This window comes from Chiloscyllium punctatum, chromosome 32, assembly GCF_047496795.1.
Source record: "Chiloscyllium punctatum isolate Juve2018m chromosome 32, sChiPun1.3, whole genome shotgun sequence".
NCBI lineage: Eukaryota > Metazoa > Chordata > Chondrichthyes > Orectolobiformes > Hemiscylliidae > Chiloscyllium > Chiloscyllium punctatum.
In genome coordinates, this window is record NC_092770.1 from 59267192 (window position 1) to 59287181 (window position 19990).

The window sequence follows — 19990 nt, forward strand, 5'->3', positions numbered from 1 at the left end:
CAAGGCAATTATATAGCGATATTGTCAACAGTCCTGTGTGTACATTAAGGCATTCGGAGTGCTGAAGAATAGCAGATATAGAAAGCTTCAGAATGTAAGGAGGAAAAAAAACATATGGTGGAAAGATGTGTAACAGCTGGAAAAGCTAATATGAGTAGTGAGGGGAGGGAAGGCAAGGTATAAGGAGGCAAAAGTCTACAATTTACTGGCAAAATAATGGGAAAATTTACAGTACTTCCCATTATACACACACAAATGCTACAACAACTCTAGCAGAGGACAGATGCACCATTAAGCAAGAAAATACTAAAGAACTACCTACTGAAATACATAACTGAGGTAGTTTTACAGAAACAGCATCTCACTTTCTGCTTCATCGCTGAATTGCACAAATTTGCTATACATATAACCTCTTTAGTCTGGAATACTCGGGAGCAAGTCCTTTTTGGATTTTGGAATTTTAAGGATGATGAAATGACATTATGTTGCCTTAATGCAAATTTGTGAACTGGAAAACAATGCTGACAAATATTTATTTGAAACACAAAACAGTAATAAAATTTGTTTTACTGATATAAATGCATTCTTTATGTTGGTGCTCCCAAAATACTGTACAAAAATAATGACAATGAGGGTTTGCTCATTTTTTTGATAACCAGTGCTGTCAAATAATAGCTTCTGAACTGCAGAGATGACAGCATACTGAGATACTAAATGCAAAGTAAATTCACCACAAAGTTAATTTTATCCATTTCAATCCAAGTAACCTTTAAACAAGGTGGCAAGTGACAATTACTGCCAATCAACATCTATTACACTGAAACAAGTGAGAAGTCCCATCCCTCCTTGCGTATTTTATTAAAAGATTTAGTTTTCTTTGAAGTTTCTTTTCTCTCACTCTCTTTATTTCTTCACTGGTTTTTACATTGAGTTGACTAGCTCTAATTTACACATTCTTCTTGGTCCTTATATTGTTCACTTCCTAACCCTTAAACCTGAAGCTCAAGATTTCCAGCAAACTGCTGTGGCAGCACGGTGGCTCAGTGGTAAGCACTGCTGTCTCACAGCACCAAGGATCCGGGTTCGATTCCAAACTCTGGCGACTGTCTGTATGAAGTCTGCATGTTCTCCCAGTGTCTGTGTGGGTTTTCCTCCAAGTGCTCCAGTTTCCTCTCTCAGCCCAAAAATGTGCAGGTCAGGTGAATTGGCTGTGCTAAATTGCCCATAATTTTCAGGCATGTATAGGCTAAGTGCATTAGTCATGGGAGATGTAGGGTAGAGGTCTGGGTGGATGGCTCTCTTTGGAGAGTCGATGTGGACTTGTTGGGCCAAATGGCTTGTTTCTATACTGTATGGATTCTAATTTTTAAAAAAAAGTTTGAAAACCTAGCTCAACAAGCATCAATTTAACTAGCAGCAGACTTGCATACTTAACTCCTGCAGGTGGTTATGGCCCAGCATCAACTGATATCAGGGGAACAGAAGGGATACAAGGATGAGAACGTCAAAGATCTGCATTTATAATATAAAGTTTCACCATACATCTTACATATACCAAATAAGTAACATTAGTTATTTATGAATGGTCCCTAACCAAGTCAAACTTTTAAGGGCTTCATTTGCTGATAATCCATGGACATTATCAAGCATGGAGCTTAAAAAATTAAACTGCTTGTAAATAAGTAGTCAGATCTTGCTGGTAAATAACGCTGTGTTAATGAGTAGCACCATCACTGCAATGCAAATCTCTAGAACTTGCTGCCCAATTCACTTTGTTCCACTTCTTGCCCTGCTCCAGAACTTGCTGGATTACTTGCCAATGAAACTTGCCAAGAGTGACACATAGTTACTAATGCAATTGCAAACAACCCCAACTGACAGGAAAAAGCAAAATTTAAGTGCCGTCAGATTTTTTAAAAATCTGAATCACTTAATAGTTATTTTTGCTTTTCTTCTTTATTCAATTACTTTTCCTCACTTGAATTCTCATTCTGTACTCAACATGATTCCAATTCATCCACTTTTTCCACCCCCCACCCCCACCCTTCTTCTGATGCTTTTTTATTCTTTGTGTCTGTTAAATATATGCACTGCTGGTCCCAAAGTACACTCAGGCCCTAGCTGTGCTGTAGCTCTGGAAACGTTATGTTACAGCAAGACCCACATTTCCAGAAACTTATTGGGCAAAAGAACTGAGCTGAAGGTGCAGAAAAAGTTGCCCTACTCCAGTCCAACATGTTTTTCAAAAGATTAAGACAATAAGTAGGTAGCTTCCTGATCAACATCACCATTTTCTGTAAAGTACAAGCTGACACAGAAGACAATCTTCAGAATTATGCATGTGGTAGTACAAAAGTTGAAGGTCAAACACCACTTTCCTCCATGAGCCAGATACTGAGATTCCAAAATCAAATCAGATTTAAAAGGGACAGATGTTGACTCAAAAAAAACATTGTATATCCTCCAATTTGCTTGGATGTGCGATTAAAAAAGAATTTAGACAGCAACCCACAGCCAACAGCAAAACCATTCCAACTGTTTGCAAGGAAAGACTGGTGGCAAGGAAAATATAAATGTAACTGGGTCTTTTTGGTGTAACTAGAGTTAGCAGATATGTTGTTCTAACAAATGTTTGCATGCAGGCATTTTTGTGCTGATGCTACAATGCGACATCAATTCTCAAAGCATGAATACTGAACTAAATGGTGCAGGTAGCTTGCACGTGATGGCAATTGCACTTCTGGGCTTTGAACACAAATAATATGAAAAACCCTATAGTATATTCTTATGGTATTGTCCTGCTACTGCAGATGGGCACAGATTTGAGTGATATAACATAACACTATTTTGAAACCAGGGTGAATATTAATGGTAATTTGGCGATATTCCTTAAGTAGAGTGACTATTGAATTGCTCATTATCACTATGGTTTCATGCCCTCGTATAAGTACAAACTCCTACTGTGAAAGGAAACAAAGAAAAATGTTATTTTTATAAATAAACTAGTGTGTGCCCCTAGCTTCTACACACAAGTCTTAAGCACCCAACATCAATGCCAAGATAAATGTGCCAGTTGTTCAAGGCCAGAAGCCAGTAAAATTCTGAGGGTTTCTTTTTGGAAAATAACTAATTCCCAGCTGCAGCGAATAAAACAAGTTTACAGCAGCTGCAGACTGCATTAGGCTCCACACTTCGGAAGCCAGCAGTGTTAACACAATAAAAAAAAACCCAACTAAACAAAGATGATCCAGCTCTCATCAGAAACGGAACATATTCTAAAGAAACCCAGAGGAGAATCAGATTGACATGATTAAACTGTGCAGGGTTTTCTGTTAGTTAGCACAAGGGACATCTGGCACAGCATGGATTGAAGCTGCAGCAATTTGTGACAAGGAATTGCATCAGAATTCCTTGAATCCATTCTCAGTTCCAAGTATTGGAACCAACACAGGGCTCAAAATTTATGACAGTTCATTTTAGAAATCAAATTCAGCTTCAAATAAAAACCTGTAAACAGCAATTAAAATCAATTACATAAACCTCCTTCTGGCTTTATGACTAAGCGGCTGGGTTGGGGGGAGATGTCATTAGGCTTTACACCCTCAGACTGAAGACCATTCGCTCACAGCAAGAAACTGCACATGGAATCTTTTAATGTGGGTGGCTATTGTGCTGCAAAAACCACACTGTTCTGGCTGATCAGGAAACTCTCCCACACCTCCAGCCTGCCTTGGGAATACCAGAAAAATGTACAGATTGATAATTGGCCATGCTCACATCACCATCTTCACGGACAGGCACTATCCCTACATCTAGGCCTGAGGGTTTAGACTCAAGTCCCACCTGTCACACAAAATAGTACAGCACAGTACAGGCCCTTTGGTCCTCAATGTTGTGCTGATCTTTTATCCTACTCTAAGATCAGACCCTTCATTGTGTTATCTTCCATGTGCCTTTCTAAGAGCGGCTTAAATGTACCTAATGTATCTGATTCTACTACCACTGCTGGCAGTACATTCCACACACCCACCACTTTTTATATGAAGAACCTACCTCTGACATCTCCCCAAACCTTCCTCCAATCGTTTTAAAATGATGCCTACTGGTGATAGACATTTCTGCCCTGGGAAAAAAAGTATCTGGCTATCCACTCTATCTATGCCTCTCAACATCTTGTACACCTCTATCAAGTCACCTCTCATCCTTCTTTGCTCCAATGAGAAAAACCTGTGCTCTCTGTCCTGGAGGTCTGTCATGATGCCCGAATAGGGTGATTAAGAATAATTATAAAGGTCTTGTGGAGTGGTGGTAGTGCTCCTACCGCTGGGCTAGAAGCTTCTGGCTCACATCCCACCTGTCCCAGAAGTGTGTCATAACATGGTCGAACAGGTTTTTGACGAAAATAACGGTGTCCTGAGGTGAGGCCTGAAGTTAGAGTTTCTGGCTCAGAGATAGAAGTGTAAACACTGCACCACAAGGCCTCCATTCTTGGCTTCATACTATTGCAATGGATGGCCCTTAGATAACACCAAAAATTCCAATATCAAGATAGTTTGTTCATCATCATTTCGGTACTTTTTAAAACAATAGAAAAATGCCAGGGGTGGTGAGTTCAAAAGTTAAGCCCCAAATTCCCACTGGCAATTCAGAATTCAAATGTTGTGAAGCAGTCAATCTGACTCATTGACACTGGCAACACTCCCACATAATTCAAACTTGCAAAGCAAAGCGATGGAGATCACTGCAGGCCAATTTCACCAGTCAAACTTTCAGTATGAAAGTTATGAAAAAAAGGGGGGTGGCACGGTGGCACAGTGGTTAACACTGCTGCCTCACAGCGCCAGAGACCCGGGTTCAATTCCCGCCTCAGGCGACTGACTGTGTGGAGTTTGCACGTTCTCCCAGTGTCTGCGTGGGTTTCCTCCAGGTGCTCCGGTTTCTCCCCACAGTCCAAAGATGTGCAGGTTAGGTGAATTGGCCATGCTAAATTGCCCGTAGTGTTAGGTAAGGGGTAAATGTAGGGGTATGGGTGGGTTGCGCTTCGGCGGGTCAGTGTGGACATGTTGGGCCAAAGGGCCTGTTTCCACACTGCAAGTAATCTAATCTAAGTAGTAAATACACTCAGATACTTTATTTAATGTTTCAGTAAGGTAGTGAATGAGCAGTTTCTCAACTGCTGTTAGTGATACAACCGGATTCTCTATTCCATTCACAAACAGGTGGAGCGTCCAATAGGCGATCCATAGGGGACAGCTGCAACCTCCAAAACCAAAGTTAAAAATCTCATTTTCTTGGACACAATGAATTTAAAATCTCAGAAATAAACTTGGGGCAGTTCGATTGAAAGCGGCCATAAGATGTACACTTATCAGCTGAATGAAGATGATATAAACTACTTGGTTCATTTTCAGTTTAAGCTCATCTCAATAAAGATGCTTCCCTGTATGCCTTCTGTAAAGGCAATTACACTTTGAAATATTGTAGCACACAGTACACACAACCAAGATTCAGTTAGAATTTCTGAGATTAGGGAGTAATGAAAATAAATATTGAAGAGTAAAGAGTGCATAACATGTCAGGGAAGCCAACATGCTTATACAGAGACAGAAATTGCTAGGAAAGACCAGCATGTCTAGCAGCATCTGTGGAGAAAAAGCAGAGTTAATGATCCAGGTCCAGCGACCCTTCTTCAGGACATTAATTCTGCTTTCTCTCCATAGCAGGTCTAGCAGCAACTATAGAACCTGTTTTTCTGCCAAACCTGCTGAGTTTTTCCAGGAATTTCTGTTTTTGTTTCGGTCTTACATCATCTACAGTTATAGAGTCATAGAGTCAGAGATGTACAGCATGGAAACAGACCCTTTGTCCAACCCGTCCATGCCGATCAAATATCCCAACCCAATCTAGTCCCACCTGCCAGCACCCAGCCCATATCCCTCCAAACCCTTCCTATTCATATACCCATCCAAATGCCTCTTAAATGTTGCAATTGTACCAGCTGCCACCACATCCTCTGGCAGCTCATTCCATATACATACTACCCTCTGCGTGAAAACGTTGCCCCTTAGTTCTCTTTTATATCTTTCCCCTCTCACCCTAAACCTATGCCCTCTAGTTCTGGACTCCCCAACCCCAAGGAAAAGACTTTGTCTATTTATCCTATCCATGCCCTTCATAATTTTGTAAACCTCTATAAGGTCACCCCTCAGCCTCTGATGCTCCTGGGCAAACAGCTTCATGCTTATACAGAGACTGGGAATACTGAAGCAGACAGAATATGTTACCTCAAACTCATCATTCAACTGATTTTTCTGGACCTCCCATTTGGAAAATAATGTTAGTCCTTGACCCACTGAGGGTCAAGGACTAACCTATCAAAGTCAGAGAACTGATGCCTTATAGCAATTAAACTGGTATTAGGTCCACGATTTACTGTTCCTTTCTTAAAAACACCAGACATGGAATAAGATAACTGATTTTCACTGACTAGAACAACAGCTGTCAACATCTCCATACAAGCATCAGAATCTTTGAAATTCAATTCCCAAGGGTAAAGACAGTCATTGTAATCTTGTAAACAAGCAATTGGGCAGCTTGCCATATTTAACATTGATTACTTAAGGGGAAAAAAACAGGTCATCGATTTACTGTTTAGACAAATGCAACAATAAAAAGTAAGCAATAAAAATAGTAATGAGAGAATTTGATATCCAATATATGTTGAAACTTGCAGAGTACCAGGGAATTAAAACCGTACCCGGCTTAGTCACCTTGAGCTCGTGGTGATTGCTACTAATACTTTTGACTTCTACCCCGTACACAGTCTCTGATATCCCTTAAATGGGAGGCATTGAACATCATTTCAACACTTTGCACCTTGTTCACACATGTGGCAGAACTGCAGCCAGTGTTTTCATAAAATTGCTGTGTTTATCTAGAGTGATACAAGTTAGTCATCACAAATAAAAGACCTGAGAAACAAAATCAAATTCCAATCCATTAACCCCCACTAACAGCAGTGTTGGAGGAGCTCCTTGGTCATGGGAATAACAACGTTTCACTGGGGGAAGTAGTTACCCACCACCACAGATGTGACACGGTGGGCGGCATTTGTTAGCACTTCTGCCTCACAGCGCCAGATACCCGGGTTCAGTTCCTGCCTCAGGCAACTGTCTGTGTGGAGTTTGCACATTCTCCCCATGTCTGCGTGGGTTTCCTCCGGGTGCTCCGGTTTCCTCCCAAAATCCAAAGATGTGCAGGTCAGGTGAATTGGCCATGCTAAAATTGCCCGTAGTGTTAGGTAAGGGGTAAATGTAGGGGTATGGGTGGGTTGCACTTCAGCAGCTCGGTGTGGACTTGTTGGGCCGAAGGGCCTGTTTCCACACGAAGTGATCTAATCTAATCTAAATGCAACCAGAATACAAACAGGATACAAACAGTTTACAGAGAGTTAAAAATCACACAAAACTAGGTTCTCGTCCAACAGGTTTATTTGTAAGCACTAGCTTTCAGAGCGCTGCTCCTTCATCATACAACCACCTGATGAAGGATCAGTGCTCTGACAGCTAGTGCTTACAAATAAACCTATTGGACTATAACCCGGTTTGTGTGATTTTTAACTTTGTACACCCTGGTCCAACACCGGCACCTCCAAATCAGTTTACACAGAAATATTGATACGTTACTTAAGTGGGCAAAAAGTTGGAAAACAGAGTAAAAGTTCTTCATTTTGGAATCGTAAAACAAAAGAACAGAATATTACTTAAATGGAGAAAAATGGAAGCAAGCTGCAACATGAAACACAAAGGTAGCATACAGTTATAGCAGGCAGCCAGGAAGGCCTAATGGAATGCTGACCCTTATCCTTGGAGTATAAGAATAGGGAAATCTTACTGCAACTGTACAAGTGCTGGTGAGACCACATCTGCAGTACCATGAGCAGTTTTGGTTCTCTTATTTTAGGAAAGATATTTCATTGGAAACAGTTCAGAGAATATTTACAAGAATGATCCCTGGGGACTGTCTTAGGAGCAAATGTTAAACTGGTTGGGAGTCTGCTCTCTGGAGGTCAGAAGAATGACAGGTGATATCATTGAAACATATAGGATTCTTAAGGGGCTTGACAGGGTAAATGCTGAGAGGATGTTTCCCCTTATTTGAGATTCTACGACCAGAAGGCACAGTCTCAAAATAAAGAGGTGCCAATTTAAGACTGAGATGAGGAGGAATTCTTCTCTCAGAAGTTGAGAGTCTTTGAAACTCCTTGTCACAGACCTGTGGTGGAAGAGACCTTGTGTATATTTAAGTCAGAGATAGATCCTTGATCAGTAGGGGAATGAAAGGTTACGGGGAAAGGGAAGGAAAGTGGATAACATGAATCAGCCATGATTGCATTAAATAGTGGGAGCATGCTCAAAGGGTCAAACAGCCTATTCCTTATGTCTAACAACCACCACCAAGTCTCTAGTCAACATAGCCATTTTGTCCGAGGGGATCTGGGGCATGGAGAAGGAAACTGAAGCAATAGCAAACAATGGAGGTTCCAAGACTCTCATTCTCTTTTTGTCCATCCTTCCCATCTCAAGAAAACCTGGTGGCCACCATAAAGATGCACCCTTGCTTTTCTTCTGAGAGAACCACAGGCCTGAGCTGATATCTGAAGACAAAATGGTTCCCAAATAAAATCATCATCCATCCCATTCCCAACACCATGTTACAGACGAGGATGGCAGTGAGATTGCCAGATTTGAGAAGTACCTACCAAAGAATCACCTTTAACAAATCAATGCAAACAATTCAATTGACACCAATAAAGGATTCATATTTGGCCAACTGGCTGGTACTAACCAACGTGGAACTTTGCACAATTAAGAACTTTTTAAAATTCTTTCACGGGATGTGGGTATCCCTTGCTAGGCCAGTATTTATCGCCCATCTTGAATTGCCCTCCAGGTGATGAGCAGGTACACCCACTTTGTTTCTTTGGTTAAAATCGTGAAGCAAAGTGCAGAGTAAAACTGGTTCAAGTATTCCACCCTAATCCTCATCTTTGGAATGTTGATTACAACATAGCTCATGGTGTCAAGTGGCGGAAGTGAATAGTAGAACGGTGTGGGCTGGCAAGTCTAAAATCACTCTAGCTTTCTCTTGGGCTTAAAAAAAACATCAGCCTTTCTAGGTGCTGACGACATCAGAGCTTAAAAATGTGTTGCTGGAAAAGCGCAGCAGGTTAGGCAGCATCAAAGGAACAGAAGAATCGACGTTTCAGGCATCAGCCCTTCTTCAGGAATGTCAACAGAATACATAAAAATAGCAGCCATCCATTGTTCTCAGTCATTTATTTCAGCTAATTTTCTACTTCAATTCCACCTACAGACAATTCCCATAACAACAGAAGTTTTAGCATCCAAAATACCTGTTCTGAATGCATTTGAATGCCAAGCATTCTCCACTCTCTAATCCAAAGACTATGACCAGTGTACCAAATTCTGTAGCCAAGGGAAACATTTTCTCAGCATTGACCTCTTAAGAACTTTGTGTCTTAATAAGATTCCTTTTCATTCTTTTGAACTCCAGGGAAGGCGGGTTTGAACCTGCTCAGTCTTTCTCCTCAAAGTAATCCATACATGCAGAGAATTAGGCTTGAGAGAACCTTGCATTGCATCTATTTCAGGCACAGATATCCTTCTGTGGGTTAGGACCACCAAAACTGCAGGCAGAACTCCAGATGTTGGGTCCCACTGAGACTGCATAGATTACTAGGGTGATGCACACTACTATCATGTGGAAGCAGGCCATTTGACCCATTGAGTCCACACCGACCATCCAAAGAGCATCCCATCCAAATCCACCCCACTGTAACACTGCATTTCCAATGACTAATCTACCTAACCTGGACATTTATGGGCCTTTTAGCATGGCTAATCCACTTAAGCCCACACATATGGGCGGCACGGTGGCACAGTGGTTAGCACTGTTGCCTCACAGCGCCAGAGATCCGGTTCAATTCCCGCCTCAGGCGACTGACTGTGTGGAGTTTGCACGTTCTCCCCGTGTCTGCGTGGGTTTCCTCCGGGTGCTCCGGTTTCCTCCCACAGTCCAAAGATGTGCAGGTCAGGTGAATTGGCCATGCTAAATTGCCTGTAGTGTTAGGTTAGGGGTAAATGTAGGGGTATGGCTGGGTTGCGCTTCGGCAGGGCGGTGTGGACTTGTTGGGCCGAAGGGCCTGTTTCCACACTGTAAGTAATCTAATCTAAGTAATCTAAATCTAAGTAATATTTGGATTGTGGGAAGAAAAAGGAGCACCCAGAGAAAACTCTCACAGACACAGGGAAAACATGCAATCTGCACGCAGACAGTCGTTCCAGGTTGGAATCAAACTCAGTCCCTGGCACAGTAACTACCGAGCCACTGTACTACCCCATTTTGGAAAAACCAGATTAATTTCTTGAATATCTCATTGCTGTTTGTGGGCTTAATGGTTGTCATGGTTGTCCACTTGAGCAAAGCAAATACATTTGCTTCTATAGAATCATAGAATTCTAGGCCTCACCAATTCCATACTTTTCAAATCCGCATTTTTTTTTGTCCATTTAATTATTCATTGATTCACTGCAATCACCAATTGTTTATCTTTAGCTTTTTTTTAAAAAAATGTTATACACTTAACTATACTGATTTCTTATTCTTTGCTCTGCACATTACATTTGTGAACATTACTTCCTTACAGCTCAAGTGGTTGAATTAATTGCAAGTAGATTTCCTCCAAACTTAAATGGAGGTTCTCAAATCATGCAAGCAACAAAAGCAGCCCCAATACATACAGATTCCTGGTAACTCAAGAAACCTTGGAGTGCAGGTTCATAGCTCCTTGAAGGTGGAGTCACAGGTAGATATGATAGTGAAGGAGGAGTTTGGTATGCTTTCCTTTATTGGTCAGAGTATTGAATATAGGAGTTGTATAGGACATTGGTTAGGCCACTTTTGGAATATTGCGTGCAATTCTGGTCTCCTTCCTATTGGAAAGATGTTGTGAAACTTGAAAGGGTTCAGAAAAGATTTACAAGGATGTTGCCAGGGTTGGAGGATTTGAGCTACAGGGAGAGGCTGAACAGGCTGTGGCTCTTTTCCCTGAAGCGTCAGAGGCTGAGGGGTGACCTTATAGAGGTTTATAAAAATATGAGGGGCATGGATAGGGTAAATAGGCAAAGTCTTTTGTCTGGGGTCAGGGAGTCCAGAACTAGAGGGCATAGGTTTAGGGTGAAAGGGGAAAGATATAAAAGAGACCTAAGGGGCAATTTTTTCACACAGAGGGTGGTACGTGTATGGAATGAGCTGCCAGAGGAAGTGGTGGAGGCTGGTACAATTGCAACATTAAAGAGGCATTTGGATGGGTATATGAATAGGAAGGGTTTGGAGGGATATGGGACAGATGCTGGCAGGTGGGACTAGATTGGGTTGGGATATCTGGTTGGCATGGACGGGTTGGACCGAAGGATTTGTTTCCATGCTGTACATCTCTATGACTCGATAACTTGGCTAGGATGGATCCAGAAACTATTTCAGCAAGATTATAATCCAGACATCTATCACCACAAAGAGTCAAAATATAAAACCACATCAAATAACCAAATCATAACTTCTCTTGACTTATGATGGAGAACAAGCTTATGCTAGCCTTCCTTCAGACTTAGATGCAGCAGCAGGCTGACAATTAGGAAATTGGGCTTGCATTGCATTTACAGCAGAAAACAGCCAATTTGGCCCAAGTAGTCAATGTTTATGCTCTAACAAATCCTCTAAACAGCCGTTCCTTCTGTTTCAAAATCTAGCTTCCCCTTATAGGTAGCTATGCTATTTGTCTCAATAACTCAACATGGAAGAGAATTCAACATTCCAACCATTCTCTGAGCTAAGAAGGATTTTGAATAGTCTAGATGATTGTCGCTACCTTGATAAGCATTCCTCCTTCATGCATATAAAAACAAAAATACTCAAACTCCAAACATCAATTTTCAGAATGCAAGCAAGGAATTATATTGCATTATTTGACATTTTTCACTGTAACTACCCTGACAAAACAAACATTTGTTTACTTTGTTCATATGTTCTTAAAATAACCAACAGTCGAGTCTGCACATGTATTATTGATGGGAAACATCATCCTGTATGGAAGCTCCAAACCCCAAAGGAGCAACTGCTATTGTAACAAGCTTACATCAGTTAACAGCAATCCAACTATAGTCAAGATTGTGGTGCTGGGAAAGCACAGCAGGTCAGGCAGCATCCAAGGAGCAGGATGAAGGGCTTATGCCCAAAACGTCGGTTCTCCTGTTCCTCGGATGCTGCTTGACTTGCTGTGCTTTTCCAGCACCACACTCTCTACTCTGATCTCCACCAACTGCAGTCACTTTCTCCGAGCAATCCAACTATACTCCATCTACAATTAACTAATGCATGCAGAAACCAAAATGGTGGACAAAGCTGCCAGTTATTCTCAAAAGGTTTGGCAGTATTTGTGGAAAGAGAAACAGAGTTAACATTGAGTTCAGTATTACCCTTTCTCAAACTTCTGAACAGAAGTCATATTGAACACAAAACATTAACACTGTTCTTCTCTCCAAAGATGCTGCCAGACCTGCTGAGTTTTTCAGGCATTCTGTTTGTTTCAGAATTCCAGCATTTGCAGTGTTTTGGTTCATTACGATCATTTAATCCAGTTTCTTTTGGTAACATGGGGTATGGGAAGAAAGTTGTGAAGATCAACAAGAGATGTGGATGTGACACCTCAGAGATGAACCAAGCCTGCATGATATGAAGGAGGCACCTTGGCTCATTGCGGATTGGAATTTGGCAGAGATCCCAGCAATGAAAGCTGACTTAAAGCCTGCCAGGGACAATGACACACTGCTGCTGGATGCCAAGGGACAGCTCTTTAATGTTAAAGGAGAGCCTGTGCCCCTCTGGATCACATTTAAACTGACAGAGAAATTCAAGGAAGGGGAGGGGAAGGAAACAAGGAAGCTTTGGAATGTATTTCAGAGAGCTAAGAAATGCTTCCACACAGGTCAGTGCCACTTCTGGACGTGGTACAATCCACACTCCAAACTTCTTCTGAGGAGGGTGGAAGGTGGAAAGAGGGTAGGGTGGGAGTTGGTGGGGGCGGGGGTGGAATGTGAATGTGAATTTTAGAATCCCTAAAGTGTGGAAACAGCTATTCAGCTCAACAAGTCCACACAGAACAGCATCCCACACAGACCTGCATCGCTGTAACCCTGCATTTCCCAATCCACCTTGCCTACACATTCCTGGGCACTTATGGGCAATTTAGCACGGCCAATCCACCTAACCTACTAATCTTTGGCCTGTGGGAGGAAACCAGAGCACCCGGCAGAAACCCACACAGGTAAGGGGAGAATGTGCAAACTCCACAAAGACAGTCACCGGACTGTGAATTCAAACCAGGTCCCTGGCACTGTGGGGCAGCAGCGCTAACCACTGAGCCACCACACGACCCAGAGGTACGTGAGGAGACTGAGGAGACTGTTCAGGAAGAAGGGCTTATGCCCGAAATGTCGATTTTCCTGCTCCTCAGATGCTGACTGACCTGCTGTGCTTTTCCAGCATCACAAGTTTCAACTCTGGTCTCCAGCATCTGCAGTCCTCACTTTCCCCTAGAAGAGTAAAGGAGACCAGGAAAGACCCGCGGTGGGGGTGCAGAACTGTTGGAGTAGAGCATAAGAGGAGATGGGCGGGGGGGGGGGGGGGAAATACAAGGGGACTGGGGGGGGGGGGGGGGTTGGAGGAGACTAGGGGGGAATAGGAGGAGACTGGGGGGGGTACAATAGGAGGAGACTGGGGGGGATTAGGAGGAGACTGGGGGGGGGGGAATAGGAAGAGAACGGGGGGGGAAATAGGAAGAGAACGGGGGAGGGGAAATAGGAAGAGAACGGGGGAGGGGAAATAGGAAGAGAACGGGGGAGGGGAAATAGGAAGAGAACGGGGGAGGGGAAATAGGAAGAGAACGGGGGAGGGGAAATAGGAAGAGAACGGGGGAGGGGAAATAGGAAGAGAACGGGGGAGGGGAAATAGGAAGAGAACGGGGGAGGGGAAATAGGAAGAGAACGGGGGAGGGGAAATAGGAAGAGAACGGGGGAGGGGAAATAGGAAGAGAACGGGGGAGGGGAAATAGGAAGAGAACGGGGGAGGGGAAATAGGAAGAGAACGGGGGGGGAAATAGGAAGAGAACGGGGGGGGGAATAGGAAGAGAACGGGGGGGGGAATAGGAAGAGAACGGGGGGGGGAATAGGAAGAGAACGGGGGGGGGAATAGGAAGAGAACGGGGGGGGGAGGGATAGGATGAGACTCGGGGGGGAATAGGATGAGGCTGGGGGGCGAATAGGACGAGACGGGGGGGGGGAAATAGGACAAGACTGGGGGGGGAGAATAGGACGAGACTGGGGGGGGGGGGAAATAAGAGGAGACTGGGGGGGAGAATAGGATGAGACGGGGGGGGGGGGGGAAATAGGACAAGACTGGGGGGGGGAGAATAGGACGAGACTGGGGGGGGGGGGGAAATAAGAGGAGACTGGGGGGGAGAATAGGATGAGACGGGGGGGGGGGGGGGGAATAGGACGAGACTGGGGGGGTGGGGAATGTAGATCAGGTAATTCCCCGATGTGCAGCCTTTAACTGGGGGCGCATTAACAGGTTGAGGGGATGGAGGTTGTGAAAGCCCCAGGCTCCGGTGAGCGATCCTACCGTCGGGTAGAGGGCCTCGCAGTGCAGTCCTGCCGACAGGTTGAGCTCACTGAGCTTACTGTCCCACTCGAGGGGATCGGCACCATCAGCATCCAACACTTCCATCGCCGCCGCTCGGGTACCACCAACAAACAGGCCCCGGGGCTGTCACTGTCACAACTCCCCTTCGAGACAACACCGTCACCGAGCACCCTCTCCTCCACCACAACCCCAGCCGGAAATAGGGGCTGTGTCAAGGACATTGATTGACAAGGATCTTGGCCTATCGCAGATCGGATCGTCTCAAGGTGCCGCCTCCTGTTGGCACCGATTTAAACCAATCAGTTTGAGCCACTTCGCCTTTCTGCCGCGAGATGGTACCACCTCCCCCGCCGCCTCAGCTCCGCCCCCTCAGTCACAGCCCCACCTCCTCAATCTCAGCCCGGCCCTCTCAACCCAGGCCGCGCCCCCTCAGTCACAGCCCCGCCTCCTCAATCTCAGCCCGGCCCTCTCAACCCAGGCCGCGCCCCCTCAATCTCAGCCCCGCCTTGTTCTCCTCAGTCCCGCCTCCTCCACCTTAGCACCACCCCCATTAGCCTCGCTGCGTGACACGCAGTCCCACCCACGAAAGCCTCAGCGCCGCCCCCTCCTGCCCCATCAACTCATCACGCTCAGCCCCACCCCCGTCGGCCTCAGTCCCACCTCTAACAGCCTCTGCCCCCGCCCCGACCGTTAGAAACTGGAAGTCCAGCTGGCGCTTGCGCAGTGGGAGGGTGTTTTAACCGCGCTTTGGGAAGACGCGGGTGCCATCTTTAGTGGGAATTTTCGTCGATTTATCCGATAAAAGCGAAACAATTTGGTCGGTGAGTTGGGGGGAGAGCTTTCACTCCGGATGTACAAACAAGCTGGTGGTGAAAAACGCTGGAGAGAGGCAATCAACGATTCAGGGCGCTAAAGTTATTGTGCTTCTATGGTGAAGTGGAACAGGTACGATGGGCCGAACGGTATCCTGCAGCATAACACTTCCGTGGCTGTGAAACCTTTAGTGTTCACCAACCTGAAAAAGAATCGTTTATCCCCATTCACTGTTTCCTGCCTAATCTCTGTCCACGCCAATATACAGTGTGTTCTTATGTGTTATCCTTTTGTGAGGTTCCTTGTCGGATGCCTCCTGGAAGTCTGAATACACCCATCCGTTGGTTCCCCTCTATCTACCCTGGTTGCGACTTGCTTAAAAAGCTCCAATCAATTAGCCAAATATGATTTCCCTTTCATGGTACCATGTTGACTCAGCTTGTTTAGAGTGTGAAGTTTAAAAATCACACAACACCAGGTTATAGACCAACAGGTTTATTTGGAAGCACTAGCTTTCGGAGCGATGCACCTTCATCAGGTGGTTGCAGAGCAGGGCCATAAGACACAGAATTTATAGCCAAAGGTTACAGTGTCATGCAACTGAAATATAGTAAACCAACTGTATTAACTTTCTTCTTTTAGAATGGCTTTGCTAGTTTTGGTTTATTAATATGTAAATCCCAGAACTCCTTTTTTAGTCACATTCTCAAGATAGCTTCAGGTTTTCTAACAAAATGTGTCAGCTTAGGTTAGGCAAGGTGTGAGGTTAAAGTCTGTCTGTGTCCCATTTTGAGTCAGACTGGTTCAATTTCTAAAGTGGGCTTTACAGAATCTTGCATAAATTGACTGTAGGTTATGCATTGGCCAAAAGGCCACAGAACATTCAGGAAGGTCCAGGCTGAGGTGGGCAAAAACAAACACCTGAAAACCACCTGCACAGCAAAGACTTGTGTTGGAAGACTGTACAGCGAATTGAGAAGATCTGCTCTGACCTTTGAGACCCCCCTTCCTTTGTGGAAGCAAGCCAGCCCTACATCAGAGAGGAAGGATATTCCGATGGCCCAGTTGAAAAACATGGATTATTGCAGAGAAAATCCTTTCTTGGATGGATAAAGCGAGATAGTAAATATTTTGAGAATTTGGGAGTTGGCCACATGGTGTTTTTAAATTGTAAATAAAATCAAATTGAAACACCAATTGAATTCTGTGTCCCTTTGTCAACCTCAATGACGAGACTGCTTTGGTAACTGGTCAAAGTCTACAAAGCAGTCTTGACAATATTGGTGTACCTGGGTGGGCTTTGATTAGAAGTGTTTGTATAACCTCTGAAGTTAAAATCCACCAAACCTTGAACTCTTGGACATCCAGCCTGAGTCTGAATTAATAGGACCGCTACCCCACAGATTCAAGTGGGTGAAAGAGGGTGAATATTTCCACTCGGTGATTGGGCCATTAACCATATGGCTGTAATGTGGGGAAGGCTAACAGTCAGAGCTAGAATAGTTCAGGCTTTAGCTGTATTCAGGCAGGAATTTAGTGAGAGCCAGACCTTGTCCCTATTCAACCCCTGTGCCCTGGGATGAACTCTTTGGGGGGCAGAGAGAGCAGAGTGAGCTTTAGTTAGTACAGCATTGGGAACCCACAAGAAAGGAAATATAGCATTGGCTGGTACAAGGTTGTGGACGTACAGAAAACAGGGGCAAGGAAACCAAACACACTCGAGAACCATGAAGTTAGAAGAAGCCAAGTATTGACATCAGGGGCCATGAGGATATGTAGAAGCTTGTGTAGGGTTGGGGACCAATGAAGTAAGAAATAACCAGGGAAGTGAAAAGCAGCTAATTTCAGGTCAAGGACCCAAGGGAGAGAAACAATGTAAGGGAACAACAGCAGAAATGGCACTGCCCAGAGTAGGAGGAGGTACTGAGAAAATGCCTAAGTAAGAAGCGGCCAAGCTGAGTTGACTCTTGCAGTGAACAAATATTGGAACAGAAATGCTGGGAAGTGGCATGGAACGCTGAAGGAATACATCTTTAAACCTCACATCCATGCGCAGTCAGTAATTAGAGCATATCCAAAGCTGTGTACGAACTGAATAAGAAATGTGAAAATGTACAGGCTGTGCTCAGAATCCTGCACTTGGCAGGCTAAGAAAACAGAGCCTATTCTGTGGACCATTTGAAATGCCAGTTCAAAAATGAAAAATTAAAGTCTCAATTTTCCATGCATCAGGGAATAATATATATATTTGGGACAATAGAATTAGATGGTTAAGAAATAGACAGAGGAAATGGAAGAACAAGTCCAAAGATATGCCGAGAACATTGAAGACTGGGGACTGCCACCTCCCTTTCCAGACAGAGTAGGTCCTTCAGTGCCGCTAGGACCTTATCCTGCCCGGATAAACCCACTGACCACATCAGAATGGCCAGAACAGAAATCCAACTACTTATACAACCACATTTGCATTCTCACAACTGGTGGAGATATCAAAATAGATCCCTGTATTTGAGCCAAAGCTGCCCCCCTTTTATTTTCAACAGTACCCACCAACAATGCGTTCTCCATTGGCTGAACAATATCAAGGGGATAAAATTAATGTTAATGTGCCTGAGCCTGCATTCCATTCTGCTTTTCCTAATCCTCTAAATGTGGGAGGAGGGGAGTTGTAAGTCATAAGAATGGAATCCTGGATGCAGAAGTGGAGGAATTAAATAAGTGTGGGCAGCGAAGGGGGGAGCACCCAACTACTTTTGCCAGGCACCTGTGGAAACAGTTCACATGAGTTTTTCGTAACCTAGATTGGTCTGCGCTGACATTGCTGAATGGCAAATTGAGCCTAAACACTTGTCTCAAATGCCATTGAGCAGCAAGGAAACCCTGCAAGAATGTTGATCCCACCTCTGAATACATCACGGCTTGGTATGGCAACTTTCCTGCTCAGGACAATAAGAGACTAAAGAGAGTTGTGAACGCAGCCCAGTCCATCACACAAACCAACCTTTTTGGTTATAGATGGATTGACTCCATCTATACTTTTTGTAGCTGCAGAAAGGCAGCCAACGTTATCAAAGACCCCACCCGCCTTCCAACCTCTTCCGTCAGGCAAAGGATGCAAAAGCTTAAAACCACATACCAACAGGTTCAAGAACAACTCCTTCTCTGTTATTATTAGACTTCTGAATAGACCTCTCAAATTCCAAATCTAATGTTGATTTTGCTTTTTGCACACCTTATTTGCAGCCATAACTTTTTATTCATCGCTCTGTTTAATCACCCAATGATCTTTGTGTCTTTGTATGTTATGATGTGCTGTACTGCACGCAAAACAAAACCTTTCCCTGTACTTGGGTTCATGTGACAATACTAAATCAAATCAAATCAAAAATGCGAATAAGTATATTCCGGTCATTGTGCACAATCTTGGCAAACTCTTCATACTCATAATGAACTTACCCTCCAATTCAGCTGAATTTAGCCCTCACATTCTAATGACTGGACACTCCATGAGATGTATTGGACCCTTATTAGGATTAAACTTGACAGAGCCAGAGATCAAAGCCCTCTGGCATGAGAAAATTGTATTTGAAAATGTAGAGACTGCACACAAAGCAGTGGCCATAAGAATGGCCAAAAGGAAAAACCATATGGGAAGGTGAACTGGGTAAAGGTAGGGCAGCGAGTGATGTGGCAAATTTGAATACTGGGAACATCCTGGCTCCTGGTGTTCAGGTCCCCATTCAATGTGTACTAAGCCAGTGTGTCCTGGTATAGAATTTTGATAGAGGAAAAGCTGAGTAATACCATGCTAATCAGTTAAAGGTTTATAGACCCCAAGGCAACAGCCAAAAACTCTAGGTGCTTCTGGGGGACATGGGGGAAGTGGATACAGGAATTTAGGAATTACAGTTGTATTTAACTGTTTGACTATTGGAATGGAGAACAGTGATTGACATGGGAGGCCAGATCCACTCCAGTAGGTTGTGGTAAAATGATGTGTTGAATGATTTGAAACAGAGTTCGGAGCAGGAGTGTCCACAATCATTACTCACAATTTAGCTTGTTTGGATAATAAGCACAGACTTTTAACAAAGCAAGTTAAACATATCTTGGATAAAATTAATCTGGACATTCGGCAAGATGCACAGAGGGCAATGAAAGAAAATCAAGAGCCTGGTAACAGTGCTGGGAGGACAAGCCAGGACTATAAAGAATTATCTAGGGAAAGATAGATGATGACAGTAGGCAGCAGAATAGACCCTGTGCAGCACCTATGGCCAGTGCACGATTCAACAGTTGAGGGAGAACCTTGGATTATTGACGAGCACTTGTTCCACGGGAAGAGATGATCCAAAATTTTAAATTGTAAATTACGGCAACTAACCAAAGTCTGATT

The 19990-nt window shown here is 44.0% G+C and overlaps 1 protein-coding gene across 1 annotated transcript in view; it reads right to left on the reverse strand.

Annotated features, from left to right (window-relative positions):
• Positions 1-14993, reverse strand: part of creb3l2 (cAMP responsive element binding protein 3-like 2) — a 90935-nt gene extending 75942 nt beyond the window's left edge. The window contains exon 1 of the mRNA XM_072552478.1: positions 14761-14993. Coding sequence (XP_072408579.1) covers positions 14761-14865 — 105 coding nt within the window. The 5' untranslated portion in view covers positions 14866-14993. The remainder of the gene's footprint in view (positions 1-14760) is intronic.
• Between the last annotated feature and the right edge of the window lie 4997 nt (positions 14994-19990).